Source organism: Athalia rosae, chromosome 3 (genome assembly GCF_917208135.1).
Source record: "Athalia rosae chromosome 3, iyAthRosa1.1, whole genome shotgun sequence".
NCBI lineage: Eukaryota > Metazoa > Arthropoda > Insecta > Hymenoptera > Athaliidae > Athalia > Athalia rosae.
In genome coordinates, this window is record NC_064028.1 from 479,037 (window position 1) to 497,719 (window position 18,683).

Below are 18,683 nucleotides of genomic sequence, written 5' to 3' on the forward strand. Positions count from 1 at the left end.
TATAAGAATATCAAAAAAATAATTGAGTGTATTCGTTAGGGAACGTGATATATTTTGAGATCGTGCGAACATTCGATTCTAAGTTGAATAGTTTCCGCGTTACGAATATAGAGATGACTGAAGTACACAAGTTTGTGAAATAAATACAGATCAGACTTTATAATATTGTAACTTTTATACAGCAATTATTTCATGGGGCTGGTACAGAAATTATTCAGTTGCATAGGTCATGAGAATATAGAGAACATAAATTAAATATACCTATATAATATATATAATCAATATCAAATTTCAACAAATTAGTTTTCGATCAAATAAAACCTGTAGCTAATAGCATCAGTCTCCACCATTAAATTGATTAACGATTTAAGGAGAGATAATGAACTGCAATACGCATCTAAAAAAATTAATTGTTTGAACACTTATGAAGATAGTTAAACTAGTATAAATAATGATCATTTTTCAGTAAGCAATATCTTGATTATTATCTTAATATTTTTATGTACAATATAAATTAGTGGAAAATTTGTCAATGCTGCTTCAGTTGTGAACATTTTAGCAATCGTCCATGCATGGCATAGAGAAATCTTACACTCTTTACAATTATAAGTTCATAGACATCAGTTGAGAGATCACGATAATTTAAGATTATCGATCAGAAAACAACTTAGGTATATCATTCGTAACGTAGAAAACATTGATTGTATCAAGTTTTAAATAAACTTTGTGACTGTTTCGGTAAAAGTATCACGGTAACTAGCAAGGTTGTCTACACGCGTGTGAGAAGTTTAATGAGAAGTTAGAACTTTTCATAGAGGATTATTAGAATCGTAAAACTTCGTAGGTATGTAATATTCACACTAGGTCATCGATAATTAGTAGACAATTTACAATTCAAACGGATACAATTATTCAAGCACATGCGGAAATAATGACATACAATTATAAAAGTCGACATAGCATTAGAGTCATGTAATACTTTCGAAATTTGTACATAAGCATCATTATAAGTAATTAATCGCTAATTGGTATATTTTAATTTGTATTTAAGTACTATCATTAGTAGGCTTCATCGTTACTACAGATAAAGAATGCCGCTTAAAACCTTCCAAAAGGATTATGCACGTGATATTATTCAATGCTGACTCACATGGAAAATGATTCTTTCAAAAAAATGAGTCGAGCAAACAGTAGTTTGGTTTTTGCTTGAATAATTGAGAAAATGGAAATTGTATATACGTATGTATGCACTGCTATGTATCACCTACAATCAGAGTTTCCACTTTAACTATTAACCGCTACTGAGTTGCATTCTATAATAAATAACAGTGAGCAGGGAATGTTGAAAGCATTTCCAGATATTTCAGCCTGCTGATTATTAAATTTTGTATACATATGTAGATTATAGGTATATCCATTGTTCATCGATGGAACAATACTAATGGGTACGTTTGTTGTAAGTGAATTTACCCGATTCATTTCGACGATAAGCATTGTACTTTGGTTGTTAAAAACGAAGTGAATCCAAAGTTCAAAATGTTCCTTTTATTTCTTATTTCTATGATTTCGTCAACGCATAGATTTTTATGAGTACCGACAAACAAGAAGCGTGTGTCCACTAGGGATTACCGACAATAAAGGGAATAATTTACTTAGATAAGTGAATACCTATACTTCCACAAACTGTATCTATTGCCGTGATTTATAATAACGAACTGATAACTCTGCTGATTCCATAATAGACATAGAAAAGATCGTAGTACACCTATAATTTATAACTTTATAACAAATAATTGGTTCTAATAGATCGTACAGAATAAGCTCGAAAAAAAGTATGTTAATGCCATAAACACTTGCATCTTACTTTGATTATTGGTAGCATTGTTGCTGATGTAAGCCCATAACAGTAAGTCTTGTTATGTAAAAACGTAATTATATTACATACATACATATTAGAAAACACCCGCTGACATCAAATTAATTATTGTATCTTTATCAAAATGAGTTAACTTCACCCGAATACATCTATATCATTCGTGCGTAATTAAAGTCTATTTGAAATCGGCGACATGGACCAAATCGACTTTAATTCTTACCTGAATTCAACAACAATTCAATTCTCAAAGAAAAACTCTTAACGCTTACACCCGAATCAGTTATGATCAGGTCAAAATATTTATGAATAGACTAGACGTATAATAATTAATCTATAATAAATTAGATCTAAGGACGGAAAATTGAAAATAGTTGTTAAAGGGTTTCAATTCCTAACATATACATTCACTACACCGTGCGTAGTAATTCGGCTTAAGAAGCATTCGGTTACTATTTCCCGAATAATCGTGTAGACTTTGCAAATCAAAGACCACATTTATGATACTGTTAGATTAAACGAGATAGATGATTATTTTTGAGTAACCAGATAGCATCGTCCGATCGTTATGTATTGCATTTATCAAACTCATTGACCAATATGAAATTTGGAATTTCAGAGATAAACATTTCACAAGCTGAGATGTCTTTATTTCTTGAGAAGACATTGTACCATCAAATCTATCATGAATTTTTCCGGTATGCAATCTCCGACATCTCATAGCGGTGCATAGATTACGGCAACAGCTCTTTAATTATTTACAATTCATGAATCAAAAAGCAGCATCCATCCATTTGAAACATTCTTCCGACTTTATAAATAACCATCAAACCTCGTAATAATTTACAGCAGAAAAATTGTGTTCTATGTACATCGGTAGTTCTGAAGTTGGAAGATATCAAAGTGCGGATTCTTTAACTTCGTCTGACAACGCGCAATTAACTTGACGAAAATAGACCTATCCGTATAGTAATCGTAGTTGTAAACTTACCACTACCGAATTTTCTGGTTTTCAATATTGTTCACTTCATTCCACGGTGTGTAAATGGGAAAGGACTTCTCATTCGTATAACGGCAGCGAGTTACCATGCTATTTGTATCTAGGACTATCCGGCGGAGTGGCCTGAGATGTACCTCTATGCTTTGGTCCAGTTTTAAAGGACATTCTTTTTACCGGTCTTGGGGATATGCCATGGAGGGCCGAGCTGTCTGCTGTATCACTGCTAAACCATACTCTGCTCCCGTCCGAAACTGGAAGACGGAAAGTCGATTATCAATGACTTAATGTATTGATTTTGTCAGACTAAACTATGTTCAACCGGGCAGCGGACAATCGAACATAATAAGGAACCGAACGGAACACTTATTTAACAACAGGTGAAAAATTCACAGTTTCAGTACCTGACGCGCTACTCGGTTTGATTAATTGAATTACAAAAAATACAAGTCATCATTCGGTTGAATGGTTTGCGATAATCCAAGTGCGATAGCTGTGAAACTAGGCTAAGCTAATCCAGCTATAAACAAGTAATAGAATTTACCTCGCAATAGATTATGCAAGACTGTCAAAAGAAAATGTAGTTAAAAACATTTGATAGTAAAATCGAAGAGAAAAGTTCAGTTCTTGTAAACTACAAGATTGCTGAAATACTTTTAAACTTTTGTTAAACCATACCTACAGAAATATTTACTCGACCCATGCAATAAATCTGTATATTGGCAATCTAATATGTGCTTTTGCAACAATTCTGTCCAATCTTAATCATCAAGACTACATGGTTTCATAATAACTACACATGCAGGCTTTTGATCTTGGCTTTACAGTATTTTTGTTGAAAATATTTAGTAGATACCAAGGCTTTGTTTATTGAATAGAAAATTTCAGGTGAGTTGCTATCGAGTAGGACTAGAATGGTAGAATATAAAACGCAGATTGTATGTATGGAAGTAAGACAAAGGACATGAGAGAGCATCACCTCAGACAGGATACAACAGGACGTCACAGAAATAATAAAATCAAGAATACTAACTTGTCGGGTGGTGTTACAGGGTGGGTGGGAGTTAGTGGACTGGGTTAGTCACCTCTGTTCGCTCTATTGTCGCTGCTTGCCGCTGAACTGCTGCGAAGACTGGGTCTTCCGTGATGCGAATCGATTAAAGCAGCAGCCAGGTTTGAAGAGGCGGTGGACTGGACGCTCGTCATTGAACCTTAAATATTTATAAGCCATGAAATTTATGTGTTCCCTATAAAGAAAATAATTATTGATCCGTACTTGTAAGATATGAAAAAAGCCGTCGTCAGCCGATGCGGGGATAAAATCGTTTACCTGTGACGGAGGAGGTGCTGCTAAAAGGACTGGGTGGCTGTACAGGGGAATAAACATTAGCTGCAAACTCTTCAAAAGTTGTAGCTTCTTTGTGATTTCGGACCACTGTATCCAAGGATCTCGCTCTTTCTTCGTAGCTGCGTGAAAACAATTTCAAATTAAATCACCAATGGTTCAATTTCTCACCTGATATGTTGAAACGACTTACTAATGCTGATATAAGGTAAGGGTCGATCTCTTGGCTCTACTTGCAGCTAAAGCTGTGGCTCTGACTAAACCAGGGAGAACTATATCTTCCACAATGGATTCGTCAAAGAGTGGTCCAAAAAATGGAATCTCTGTCTTTCTTGAGATTTGAATCCTAAAAAGTTTATTTGGAAGAGGATAAATGACGATCAGTACGTCACAGAACTCTGTGGGAATTATGTCTCTCCGATAATCTCTCCAGTGCTCGGACCATACAATGTGGATTTCATCGTTACCAAGATGCCTTGTCTAAAAGATAATAATTCAGCATTTGTTTAAATTGGTAATAATTTGAAACCCTGTGCGGCATTTTGTAAATATAAATAAGCCACCTTCTGTAGAAGACTCTCAGGACTATCGGAGGGCATTCTTGTAGCAACGTGAAAGATAACTTCGGTGAAAGATGTCGCAAAATATGGTGCAGTGACTCCACTAGCCTTTCCAGGTACCAATCCACCAAGAAAACCTGTATGAGACTCTAATTCAATTTCCCAGGCAAGTCTCGCGACAAAACTCTCATACTCTTTGCTGGCTGTGACATTATTCAATATCGAATTCTTGTCTTCCTGGCCTTGCCCCACGTATATCACCGCCATTTTATGTGTTTCCCTAGAACGCTGATTATCCAGGTTTCTCAATTCCCTCAGTAGCTTCTCATTTTTAGAAAGCAAATGCAATTTTCTTCTTTGCTCCCATCCAGAAAGACCAAGGTGAGAAAACAGAAGACGACAATGATGAAATGGAGCAGGTGGTGGCCGGCAAGACGGAGGGCTGATCGCCGCTGCGCACATACTAAAAAGATGAAAGATTCAATACATCGATCATCTCGAATCTATTTATTTTCCCCACTCTTTTTCACATTCCAATTGATTATTTTTCACAATACAAACAGAATTTACCTGATATGCTGATTCCAGTTGTTGATATGATCTCTCTCCATATTTCTTTGACCTAAAATAGCAGCAATGGTTTCACTTTCGAGTTGAGGACCCTGCGGCGAATTTGCAGGCGCATTTAAAGCAACTTCTGGATTAGTCAATACCTCGGGACTTGTGTGACCTATGTATTGTAGGAGCTAAAAAATATTTTACAATTTAATTGAAAACTCTCGAGCCTCTGATTATACCGAACCAACAGATTAATTGAAAAAATTTAACAAACATCATCAAGGTTGTCCATATCACTAGCAGCATTGGCAAAAGTTGGAAGAACATGAGGCTCGCGATGACGCATCGTATGTTGTGGCGGACTGCTCTGCAAAGGCAACACACTGCTAAGATCCTCTCTTTGTGATTTCGAGGACCAGTCAACTGTAAACGAGAATTTTAAATGCGGGGAAGGTTCGACTCCAGAATTCTTGAAAATCTACCTGGTTTGCCAAACGGTGCAGGTAAATCATCATCGTTGGAAGGTTGGCTATATAGTATGGAACTATCCCACGATGCTTTGCCAGCCAAGTCTCGCAGAAGAACTCGAACTGTCGAGGGTGCTGTTGTTAAACCAGCTGTCACCCCACCGCCTGGCACATCTAATGCTACCAATTCTACTAACGACAGTATAATAGAATTGGAAAGCATCAAAAGTTGTATGTTGGGAGCTTGGAAAACAGCAGAAGATAATTCGTCGCTATCTATTCCTGGAACGTCGTCCAATTCAACGACAAGAGATGAGAGACGTGCGGCACCAATCCCCATAGGAAAGTGTCCCAGGTGATTTACAAGATGCATTAGTACCTGTAATAAGGAGATTAATGTATTCATTCAAAATTGACTGGAAAAATATGACTGGACCGAAATTTTACCATTCGAGCAGCAAGCTGTACAGCCTGAACGTGTCCTCGTCTAGGAGATTTCACGCCAACTTCGTCCACCAAATTATCATGCGATATCTCAAAATCAAAATCATCAGAGTCATGCTGATAACACTTTGCCGAGTCTTGAATATCCGTGGTTATTTTATTCTGCATAATATTGTCTAGTACCTAAAATAAGGATGACTTAGCTAAATCTACATATATTTGAGTTCTGCTGCTTTTTAGAAAGAATTTCGGGTGCTTTTGACATACTGTGAATAACGTCAAAAGCAAGGGGCTCCCTTGGAATGGTTGTAGTAGCACCGATGGTCCCAGCTGCATAGCCCATTCGCCGAGACAGAATAACATGGAAGTCGCTAAAGCACTTCGTCTTTCGCGACCGGTCATACGACCAAGAGTCTCTGCTAGAACCTGTTGAGAAAAATTAGAATTCAAAAACTTGTATGAAACTCAATTGTGCATTATTCACTGTTGTTAGAAAAACATGGAGTGTACCTGGATAATTTTGGCTGGAATGTTCGGATACAGATCCAGCAAAACTTCTGCCCGGTCACAGAGCAAGAGGAGAGCATCACAAGCCATTTGACTCACTGTTGCATGGCTTGCCTGGAAATCACTTTGAATGTACCGCAATACAACATACGATAATTTTGTATGCAGTTCAAGTAGGTATTTTTCACAAAGCAGATGTTACATTCAGAAATAGACGAAACATTTTCAACAACGAATTCATAATAGTGGATAATTTTGCACAGCTAGAAGTTATGCGAGCTTCGAAATATGGAAAATCTTGTACAAGATCGGTCTCCTAAAATTTAAACAAGGTTGTAGGTGATGATGGTTGTAGTCATTTAATTAAAAACACCAATTTCATGCAAAGTAAAGCGACCTACATAATTTCGGTACATAACAGATGGTTAAAAGTATTGGTTTTGCAGATACATATGTAGGACTCTGAACAGAAAAATAGAAGAAAAAAAAACCAAATGACAAATACCTAGGTTCACACAAGATGTTGTCGGCAAATGTGACAGATAATTTCAATGCTGGACGGACACTGCAGCAGGTCATAGTAAATGGGGGTGTGATCATAAGATTTGGGAAAGACTTTGAAGGGGACCAAGAAAGACTACCTTATCTAGCAGGGGGAAATTGAGCCCGTCCTTGCGCCGTCCAGCCACCTGTGTTCTCTGTCAAGCAAGCCCAACAAATATCACACTAATACTAATAACTAGTACTTCTATAGGGCACCTATGACTCCAAATATCATAATCATCAATCGTCAGAGGACAGATGATGATTCACGCTACATATGTGCAATCGTTTCTGTGTATATGGCAGCATTTTAAGAGTAGTAGTTTGTAATACCCTTCATCATGCATTGCTGTCTATTTCAGTGTTTCAGGAATATTGTTCACACTTCTGTGCTACAAATTTAGCACATTTGAACCGAAAATTCAAATACAACATGCGTAGATTGTTTTGGCTTAATGGCTTCAAATCGACTTACCCTCAATGCTAAAAGGAGTACAGTAACAGCTTCGGGCACTCTGGTATGTTGAGTTTTATAAGACAATTCTCTGTACACAAACATACCGATGCTGGAAAGTGCGACGCATCTTGCCACACCTGTTGGCTCTCGGCGACAGCTCCTCAGTAGTATTGTCACAATATGTTCCTTTTGTTCAGAATGTTCGATTAATTGCACATTAATTGTTGATACCTTGATTTGCATTTGCGTTATATGTGAAATTTAGTTATGCAAATAACTTAGTTAAATCTACTGATTAGATGGATCTTTTGAAATTCACCTTAGCATCTGGACACGTTACTGTCACTATGTCATTCCCATTAGGTTGTAATACTGGAAGTTTGGCAACTGTTGTAGGCAGTGATAGTAGCGAACCTAGTATTGAAACCGCTTCTGTTCTGGGTGCCTATCAACATACAATAGTTGACGAGGATCAGTAGAGCATTCAAGAAACTAGAATTTCAACAGTGGGTATTATCATTCGTTCAGCTTACTTCAACATCATTGCTGTTTAGTATCACATTCGCTGCATGGATGTAGTCGAGGATTAGGAGGCTAGATCCAGGTAAATTTAAACTGAATAATCTGGGTCCTGTATACTTGACAAGTGTGTGGAGAACTTTAACATCATTGCTGATTATTCCATTATGCACAGCACGGTAGAACAGGGTTAAATGTGATTTGGGTACAGATATATCCATCGGCTGAACAGTTAAAAGACAAATCAGACGATATGCGGCTAACCGGCCAACCTCGTATTGTTGAGGAAGTTGTATTGCCTATAATAAAAAGATAATTGGTTTTGGAGTCATCGATCAGGAATATCGAAATAAATGATATTAAAATACACTTGGAGCGAAATTTTCCGCAACAAAAATATACCCTGAAGCACCATGGAGCGATTATAGTCAATGGGGGAATGAGCTCTGGAGCGGGTGGAGTACCTTGATTGTCACCAGAAACTCCTTGGTTTAAACGAATCTGAAACAAGACAAACATTGAATGATAATTAAATTTGGTTGCAACGAGAATTCAGACCTTTGTACTCACTTTGATCAATGTATGTGTCAGCTGTACAAGGTAGTCCATGACTTGTCCATGGAGCGCCGGATCCTGAATATTATTTACATCCCCTAAAGCGGACAACATGCGTCTCCACAGTGCCACAGCAACATCCGGTAGCCATCCAGGAACTCCACCTCCAGCCATGACAGATCTTCTTTCAGAAACATCACTTGTGTCTATGAATTATTTGAAAAAATTAAAGATAGGTAAGCATGATCAATCAATGCGAATATACAATTGTGTAAAAATTTTTTCACTTTTGTAAGGCTCACATAGATGTGTAGTGGTTGGTAATACGGAATAAATAAATAGATCAGTGTTTCTCTTGAATACTTATGTCTATGATTGGATATAACTACCCAGTAAATAGTGAATCTGAGAATGATTGCATATGGTGTAGTCTGCAAGGAGAGAGATGTAAGATTCTTACCCTTTAGAAATTTTCTAAGTGAGAAAGCCATCATTGACAGATTGAATAAAGCTTGGAGTGAAAACCGAGATTGTTAATGCATTAAAGATTAAGAGTAGATAATTTATTTCTGTAGTATTCGTGAAATTTTCCGTAAGTAATTGTGCAAGTAAATTGATAAAAACACTAAATTCACCCAAGCATCACTTCAGGTTTGCCAAAAGAACTACAAGAGGAAGTCTGGAGATTGTTCTTCCTGGATGTTGCAATTTATTTCTCTCCTTTCGGAGTTGAATTTCTAATTTCCAAGTTTTAAAATTCCAAATACGTTTGAATTCACTCAGTACTGTGAATATTAATAATGAACTAGGCAATCTTGAAGTGTACGAATTAAAAAATGAGTATGATGATCATGAAAGCAAGCCATATGTTATTATATCAGTGTGTATTCTCTGCGTGTCAAGTTACTGATATGCCCATGTTATTTAGAAACGATTAGTGAATTATCTAACAAATATGCGGGCATAATTATGGCTTACTAGTATTTGTAAACGTAGTTACCATTCAAATTGTGAAATGAGTATAAGTATAAATAATATGTATGATATTAAATGAACATCCAAATTATGGGGGGCAGGGGGTATACAGTATACTTACCGATGCTGTTGCCATCAATATTTTCTATTTGTATCGGACTATCCTTGTTGCTGTCCACACCGCTGCTAGGTGTAGGTGAAGGGCAGCGAGGTGATGGAGGTTCACTTTCCACCACAATGACACTTTCCAAAGATTTAGTTCGCCTGTTTGGTAACATTTTTGCTATTGCCGATGCAGCATTAGTTGTAGACAGTAGCCTTGCCATATCCTGCTCTATTGACAGGGGGAGTACTGTTGCGAGGAAAGGATTTATGCTTAGTATTGTGATGCTAAATAAAATGATTGATCCATTTCCAGATACTTCAGTTATTCTTTATTTCACTAACATAATGATGTATGCATTACACTATACTACAGCTTCTATATCAAGAATCATTGCGTGTTATTCTGATTTCTCAGAATAATACGCAATGTGTGTAAGGCTGCGCAAATAATCACACACTTGTATTATTAAGACAAGTAGTATTGAAGGAACTGAGGTGTAATATAATCCATGATTGAAAGTAAAAATGATCACGATTATTGAGATACAAACAAAGAACACAGCAAAATACTGTACTATTGAAGCAGCTTGATATAAGACTGGATATTTTTAACCCACTGGCGATACCGAAGCGAAAAAAACAAACAAAAAAAACAACAACAAACAAAAACCAACAACGCAAGGACAAAGATATAAATAGATCACCTAACGAAATGGCAATGAGTTCAAACGGGAATGTTAAATCCGTTCGCCACCAAAATTCAGTCAAGGCAAAAATCATAAATGTTTATAAATTATAACAAATAACAATGTATGAGAAGTTAAATATCAAACTTACCAGGGACTCCGGAATGTGTAGTGTGTGGACGATGTCTGTGAAGTTTGATTCTTGTCTTCCCATTGTATATGACATTGTCACTAGCACTTCGTGGCATCGGACGGATTTTTCTAAGGTCTCGCATGGGATGGTCTACAGCATGTAAGAGAACGGAAATAAGAAAATATATCTATCACTAGTTGCTGCTATAAGTGAATGCCACACTCCTCCTGAAAATCAAATAAAAAATGAAGTTTCTGTTTACCAGTGGCATTGTCCTTTGATGTAGTTTCTGTCTCTTGATCAACGCTTCCTCTTCTAGGAGGCTGAACACTCCCTGTGGAAGCAGCACGGCTGCCTATACCACGACGTTTCTTAGATTTCTGCTCGCTGAGTCGATCTAATGGCAAGTCGTTCAAATCAAGATTATAAACGTGTCTGGCTAGTACTCTAGTTAAAGTGTCCAAGGTTTTCTGTAAATACGACGAAAGGGTTAAAATTGTACAATTTCCAAGATTTGTCTGAATTTTTCCAAATAGATGAAAACCTACAGCCCATTCCCGTATGAGCTCTTCCCATTGTGTCAGAGAGGTTAGAACAGTCAGAAATTGGTCCCAAAGCTGGGTAGAAATAACCACATTTAGATTGGCCTTTATCCAAGTGACTATCAACGTCTGAAAAATAGCTGGTGCCAGTTTTCCACCGATACTTTCTTGCTGCTTTCTACGGGATGTTCTTTCACTTAGTACCAAAGAAGTGATTTGGAGTAATACTCTGAAAATAATGACATCAGGAATCATTTTCAAAGTAGTGTCAAAAAAGTAGAAAAGAAACTTTTTATTTCGTTTGCTGTTAGGACAGATGCTTACCGAAGTAATTGTTCCCAAGTGGCAGGTTCCAATCTAACTTGCATGACAACGTGGCGGTAAACATTTAGCACTCGCTTGCAGCTATCTGTTTGTTCCTCCAAAAGAGTCTCTGCCTCATTACCGCCAGGTGTTTCTAGGAAAAATACGTTTGAAGCTTGGGTTACAAAAACTTGCAACACATTTTGTAATCCAGCTCTGACGAACAAGTTTTCCCTGTGAATGGCTCCGAGATACGAATCATTTCTCAGCCGAGTTTGCCTGTAGCTTTCTGGTGGACTGCGATCATTTATGAGACATTCTTTTTTTTGATTTTCTTCTATATCTCGATCTTTATAACCATCCAAAGGTTCCAGCATAAATGGCGGCAATTCCTAATCATCAAAAATAGTAAGATCATAGTCACTGTAAATAATTTGTTGACCATCCATTTAATCCATGTTGAAGATTTCAACTTACATTCATCTGTATCCAATCTTTATATACGGCGATAGCTTTTCTAATAGCACCAGCATGAGTGAAATCCAGTAAAAAAGCTTGTCGGTAAAGTTCGTGTACAAAGTTCACATTGTCCCTGTTACCGTAAAGGACTTCTCGTACCAAAGTTATTGCTAACATTGTACTATCTTCTTGGCTTTCATGCTGCGACACTACATCTGGAGATAAGGAATTCGGATCGGCTAAATTTTGAATGACAGATACACGTCGGAGATCTTGTTCTGAATTTTCTTCGTTCGTCGTTGTGCTAAAAATGAAAAGAACCAATGGATACAAAGTGCTCGAAATATAATATAATCATAATAATTGAAGTATATGAGGATGATATTCACCTTGGAGAATGATGTAAAAGTTGTCCATCTTTTTTTGTGACATGAGTGTATTTGGCTATCCATTTTATGAGGGTAACTTTACAGAGGGCATAAACATCCTGGCCTTGATTCGGCGAGGGCTTTCGCATCCTAGGCAATTCTAAGTTGGGTTTATATAGAGAAAAATGATCATTGAACTCAGGGCAAATATGCCTGAGATAAGCCACTTTGAACCGTTCCAACAGAAACTGAAAGGCCTTGTGTTGTCTCGTATTCTTGTCCCGCCATTCAACTTTGACAACCTAAAACGTAAAAAATATGATTCAGGATCCAAAATTAATAATGATGTACAGTTTTCAGGGTAGTCAAGTTGATGTACAGTTATTATACCTGGCTAACCATGAAATCAAGAAGAGCATCGAGAAATCTAACGGTTTCATTGTCTAGAGGTTTTTCACCACTTTGGGGTGGCAGGATTGGCCCACTATCAACCAGACTAACAGGTCCTTGTGTCACTCCACTATCATGGAACATACTTTGTCCTAATTGCGTGTCATAGAATTCTCTTTTTTCTTTGTCATCGTAGCTAGCTGATTTTGTAGGCTTATCTTTTTTGTTTTCTGTTTTTCGGTCTATTTTGTAAGGCGATGGCTGACTGGGTGGAAACCCTGGCACCAGGCATGCAAACATCTGATGGATGTGATCTGGTGCATTGTCTCCAAGAGCTTGGTACCACAGTATGAAATATCTATAGAAAAAAAATAGTTTATTACCATTTCAGCTACAAAAGACAGGTATAATGTCGTAGTCAATTTTTTTTTCATTAACCTGATGGCTTGACGGCGTAACTTCCAGCTGTTTCCAGGGTGTAACAATTTTCTCAGAATCCTAGCTAGACTATGACACTGCCATCTTCGATTCAAAAGTTCCGGAAGAAGGGTCAGGATCTTCTCCAAGAGTTGCAAGACTTGCTCCAGCTCTTCCCTGTGCGCCTTGTGAACTAGATATGGGGTGGGGAACAAAAAAAGTAATTTGTTACACCTCTTCTGAATTACTCGCTTTGATTATTCATATAAAAAATTATACTCTAATTCTTGAATTATTTTTTTCCCACAGAATTTCGAGAGGGCACATACGTATGATTCACACTATTGCCGTACAAATATTACTGCAACGTAAGTTGATTGTGTTTGGAAGTCGATGTTTATATATTAATGTAACAACATATGGGACAAGCACGTCATATAATTTTACAACTACACTACATTACAAATTCTGCATGCTCGGCAAAAGTATTCAACTTACCAAGATGGAAAGAAAGTTCTGTCAGCAAAGTTATAGAAAGGGAATAGAAAAAACGAATATAATTAGTACATAATTGACATCGGTACTAAATTAATAATCGTTGTGAGACAGGAAATTTCAACAAAGTCAGTATAAATTTATTTACAAATGTTGCTGACAACATGGATTGGTCTTGCTGAATTATTTTGATTCAGTGAAAGTATGTGACATGGAAACATGGCATGTAAAAATGTGTTTTTAGCTTACCTTTTTGGCGCAAATTCACTTCTGCAGATACGAAACAATCATACAGTATGAAATAGACATGGCTGAAGTTTCCCTCGAAGAAACCCTTTGCTTCATCTGTGTCTACATTTTCTACAAAGAACAAAAACAAATAACAAGTGCATGAGAGATACAATGTGACACATTCCAAAGATTCAAAATGAATATTGTCTCTGACATTACAATAATTCCTTCATAAACACAAATATAGAACACTGTTTATAATACAAATGTAACTTTAGTTGGAGATGGAGGCCGAACAGAACAAGTCGTGTGGTTGGCCTGGCTAGCATGGTAATGTGGTCTAGTGATTAGATACCAACCTGTAGCCATAATGCTGGTCAACCACAGACCTACCTAGACGCCCATAAAACGACGATAGTTTCTTATCCATTAACACATCGCATTATACTTAAAGGATCAAATTCTTCAACTATAACTATTACTATGGGTTGTAATTGCCAATTGCTGTTGATCATTGCAGGGGCTTTGCAATGCTTTCTCTAGCAGATTATAAACTCATTTGCAAGTCTTAACATTGACTAACTCGAACACTGACAGAGTACAGATTGAGACAGTACTGACACTGAAATATTTGGAAGAAATGTTCAATAAACTACTGTTACAAATCCCAGATTACCAACTAAACTCATTGAGCTTTATTTCCAACGCAAGGAAGAAGAGCAGATGATCAGTTGAAGTGACATTGAAGTTAGTTGGGCCGCTCGTTGGATGATTCAAATTTAGATGCAATTGAAAACGAGATAAATCTCTCCTGATCAGTGTCAAAGTGGCATGGGTTTGAGCCATTTGAAAGTCTTGTGCGTGTAATATAGGATATTCGGTAAGTTGTTTATAAGATGAAAGGACAACAGGTATTTGTGAGGAGTTAAGTGGGCGTAATTCGTAGACGTCCTAACAGAAGTCTCAGACCCACCCAAAGGTTAGACGATGAGGACAGAAACTGGTCAGAATTATTTCATGGTATCAAATATTTGAAGTTGAAAAAAAATTACATGAAAATCTACATCACTTCAAACTCACCAAGTACTATTTTGAGGTGTTTAAACCGCGTCGCGCTGTCTTTTTTTACATCCTGTATCTTGAGCGTTGACTTTTTGACGTCTACGTGAAGTTTTTTGCTGAACATTGTTTAATGCGAGTCGCCGGCAGACCCGCGGGGAGATACTATCATCAAGTAAACTGCAAATATTCTTCATCAGTTACACCCAATACCCTTTGCTACGGTTTATATGCTTAGAGAACTGACAGATCGAATTCCAAGTTTAACAGATACAATGTGTCGCGATCAAATTCCTGTACTAATCAGATGTACATAACGGCCATCTTGTTTCCCACCGCGAACTACTTGCCAAACCAGGGCAATGACATCATCACCGATCGTTAGATCACTTTAACAATTTCACGTCGTTCACCGGCAAGTGGCGGCTTAACGATTTGTGAAATTATTAATCATCGTTCAAAGATTAATTCACAAGATTAACCTATTTAATTTGTTTCTCGAAATTTGTTACTGAAGAGTGATGTCTCCACAAAAAGCGACTTGAATTCGGCGCCTTGCACTGTCTCTCGCGGAATTATTCGCTGGCGCAGTCGCGGTTGAATCAAATAAAAAAAAAAAAACGATCAAAAGTGCATTCGTTCATTATTGTTGATAATGTTGATTGTTAGAGGGAGCCAGCTGTTATTTCAATGCAGTTGGTGACGCATCGGAAACTGCGAAGGTTTGAATGGAGTTAAATTTCAACAGAACCGGCGGTAAGAGCCGGCGAGAAAAAATAAAATCATTTTGGGAGTTCATCGACGGTCAAAAACATATGGTTCCTCTTCGTCCATCGCAAGGTATGTAATTTTTCAATTTCCTACGGCCCATCTACGTTTTCACGATGACAGATTTGATCAGATCAAAGGAAAACAGGAGATTTGTTCATGTGTGTTTTTGAGAGTATGCCATATGTCGGTTTTTAAAATCGAAAGTGGTTCAGATTCAAGAGATTCGACGCAGTCGTCCGTTTCATGGAATTCGGACGATTGCTGCCTGACCAGTGATATCGATAACAACTCTATCCACTCGAGTCGAGAAATCATAAAGGACTCTGGGTCGGTTTCAAACCATGTGAGCGACTCGCGCGCGTCCTTCCCGAACACCGAGAATATTTGGAATGACGAATTACGAATTTTAAAAGAACTGGGCCTAGATCGTGTTGCTCTTGCCTCAACCAACGCTTGCAGACGCTGCATCCGAAACGACAGCAACAGGTGAGGCTCCTGTATGAATTTTAAATAAATCATATAATATATGGTTTCGTGGTATCGCGATTGAGGTATACGCAGGTAGATGCAAAATTTCGATTAGAGTAACAGTTTTTTGCTAGGAAAAATGAACCTGAGTGTGCGGATACCGTGCCACATTCATACCAGGAGTTAGCAGCAGACATGAAAGCATTTCAGGAACGCATCAAAGTCAGAGGAAATCCAAAACGCGAGTACAGAGATTCCAGAAAATACGAGCATTCGATGAAATAACTTTTTTGATGGTAGAAATTCGAAAAGTATACACATGAAATTTTGTATGAATTGCACAATAATCATGATTATCTAGGGCTTACCGAAATTCATTGTATGCTACTGGAATACATACATTTATTATGGGAATAATAATTCACATCTATGTCGATGGCCGATTTCCGGTGGTGAAATCTGCGAGCCGGAACTGACGAATGTGCGGAGACAAATCCGCGAAACTACGGGTAACAGTCGATGTGCTTCGATTGCTCGGGAAAAAACTGTTCTTCTTCGCGGGGAGTGACCGTAGGGGATATCCGGACTCGGGACTACAGCCCCGATGTTACAACATCCCTCCGGTCCTAAGCTCGGCCTTAGTCACTGTCGCAGCGAGACTCCTGTGAGATATTCAGTTTGTTTTCCGTTTTTTTACAGAAGTCGATTTTTTTTATCCATGATACTTTTTCGAACATACGTATCCATGCATTTTCTCGATCGCTGTGCTCAAATTACGAATGATTCCACATATCTTCCTGGTTTCTCCCCGATCAATTATGCAGGAGCCATGATACTGCGTGAGGAGGATGATGAAAAAAAAAAAAAAAAGTCGAGCGATCGTGAAGTGAAGAGAAGTGTCTTGGCTCATTCATGGCTCGTGAATCGCCTGCCTGGCTGGTGCCCGTGCACCTTACTCTTTGGTGGGCTTAGAGCTCAGCCTTCTGGATAAGAGAAATTCGATCACCTTAGGACTACGACTATATCCCATCGCTGCGCCGATGGAATACCTCTTCTCTTCACCTCCGCCATTTATCCAGATATACCTGTAATAAAGTGAAACACGGCGTCCCGTTCTCACCGTAGAACAACCGGCAGGAGAAGACGAAGTAGCTGGAGAATCAATCGATAGTCTTCCATACATCCAGGGAATGTACATTTGTAAGTTGAACGTTCATTTTTGTTTTACCTACCAGGTATTTCATCTACCTCCATATGAAATCAAACTTTTTCATTGTACGGTTTTGCGTAAAGATATGAACGGAAAAAATTGTAGAGAGTTTGTATTGAGAGTCTGTTTGTCGAAGTCCTTGTTGAGCGCAGCAAGACTAACGCTACTGCAAGCCATGCAGTCGCGTACACGATGATTCATAGGTAGGTATACTGGTCTTAATAGCGCAACGCGTGCCAATCGTCCATTTCATTTGTGTGGTCGAGGTATGCGTGTACCTGAACAACGGCTCAACTACATTCATAACAACGAAGCACGGAGATAAAGTGACGTCAGTGTCTGGTATCACTCGTACCTATAATATCACGTATGTATGTGAGTATGGCGCGGTATTAGTGTACCGAAAATTATTCGGTCATTCGAGTTTGACGAAAGTCCGATGTTTAATCGGTGTTAGCCCGCATCAGGTTGATCGAAGACCCCCCAGGCCGGCTCCTATTCGTTGCTCCGAGGCAACCGGCTGTGCTTTGCTGTGCTTTGCTGTGCTTCAGTTTGCTTCGCTTTGCGGGCCACTAGATACCTGCACGTATACACACACACATCGACAACTGCGAGTATATGGGTGGGTACCAGGGAATCTGCACTCCTCTCTCTCTTTCCTTCCACAATCTTTACTCTACCTGAGCCATTCCTTTTTTCCTGTTCTTCTCCTTCATCGCCTTCATCTTTTTCTGCTTGGTCTTCTTCGCTTATGTAGGGAATACCCATACGCGCGGTTCATAGGTACAGTTGGATGCACAGATTTTGGATGTGTGCTCCGTACACGTACGAGTATGCCTACCCGCGTCCCGGTACTCGGTGCCGATGGAACGAACAATGGAGGCGGGCTGCTCATTTGTCTGCGGGCATTGTTGCTCGACCGGGCGGAAACACGAGCCTCCCCCTTTTCCTCTCGGCTCCGCAACCCTGCGCTACGTATATCCACGTCTCACGGACGCAACGCGCTGCACGTGGAGGGTGTTCTTACGTAGCGTACACATATGCACGCGTGTACCGACCACGTTACGGACCACTCCGACGACGACGACGACGACGACGACGACGATGAGGGCGAGGACGTGGACGAGGACGAAGTCGATGAAGGTCCGTGCGGTACCAGACCGCAACTCAACTCAGCTGAACTGAACTGAACTGAACTGAACTGGAATCGGACATGCTGGGTACGTATGTACTCGACTATGTATGT

At 38.6% G+C, this 18,683-nt stretch overlaps 2 protein-coding genes across 8 annotated transcripts; one reads left to right on the forward strand and one right to left on the reverse strand.

The window, feature by feature from the left end:
* Positions 1-156: 156 nt before the first annotated feature.
* Positions 157-15,315, reverse strand: LOC105685403 (probable Rho GTPase-activating protein CG5521). 7 transcript variants are annotated; one of them, XM_048652443.1, is made up of 30 exons: positions 15,010-15,315; positions 13,948-14,058; positions 13,702-13,719; positions 13,225-13,396; positions 12,796-13,144; positions 12,418-12,698; positions 12,047-12,332; positions 11,591-11,961; positions 11,273-11,495; positions 10,987-11,194; positions 10,743-10,874; positions 9,922-10,152; positions 8,841-9,031; positions 8,673-8,771; positions 8,285-8,569; positions 8,071-8,196; positions 7,770-7,937; positions 7,393-7,449; positions 6,755-6,865; positions 6,512-6,670; positions 6,248-6,427; positions 5,816-6,179; positions 5,608-5,756; positions 5,346-5,521; positions 4,779-5,238; positions 4,409-4,695; positions 4,201-4,337; positions 3,956-4,081; positions 3,415-3,435; positions 157-3,124 (listed from the first exon to the last, which is right to left on the reverse strand). In XM_048652443.1, exons 1-30 carry the CDS (start codon positions 15,113-15,115, stop codon positions 2,964-2,966), a joined length of 5,745 nt encoding a protein of 1,914 aa, XP_048508400.1. In that variant the 5' UTR covers positions 15,116-15,315; the 3' UTR covers positions 157-2,963. The 7 variants fall into 7 exon arrangements, with proteins under 7 accessions (XP_048508400.1, XP_048508399.1, XP_048508401.1 ...); XM_048652442.1 differs by having other exon boundaries at positions 12,787-13,144; positions 15,010-15,314; XM_048652444.1 differs by lacking the exon at positions 13,702-13,719 and having other exon boundaries at positions 12,787-13,144; positions 15,010-15,314.
* A 193-nt stretch (positions 15,316-15,508) lies between these two features.
* On the forward strand, positions 15,509-16,864 carry LOC105685341. The gene is made up of 3 exons (XM_012399322.3): positions 15,509-15,828; positions 15,972-16,245; positions 16,362-16,864. The coding sequence occupies exons 1-3, from the start codon at positions 15,717-15,719 to the stop codon at positions 16,510-16,512; spliced, it is 537 nt and encodes a 178-aa protein (XP_012254745.2). The 5' UTR covers positions 15,509-15,716; the 3' UTR covers positions 16,513-16,864.
* Positions 16,865-18,683: the final 1,819 nt, after the last annotated feature.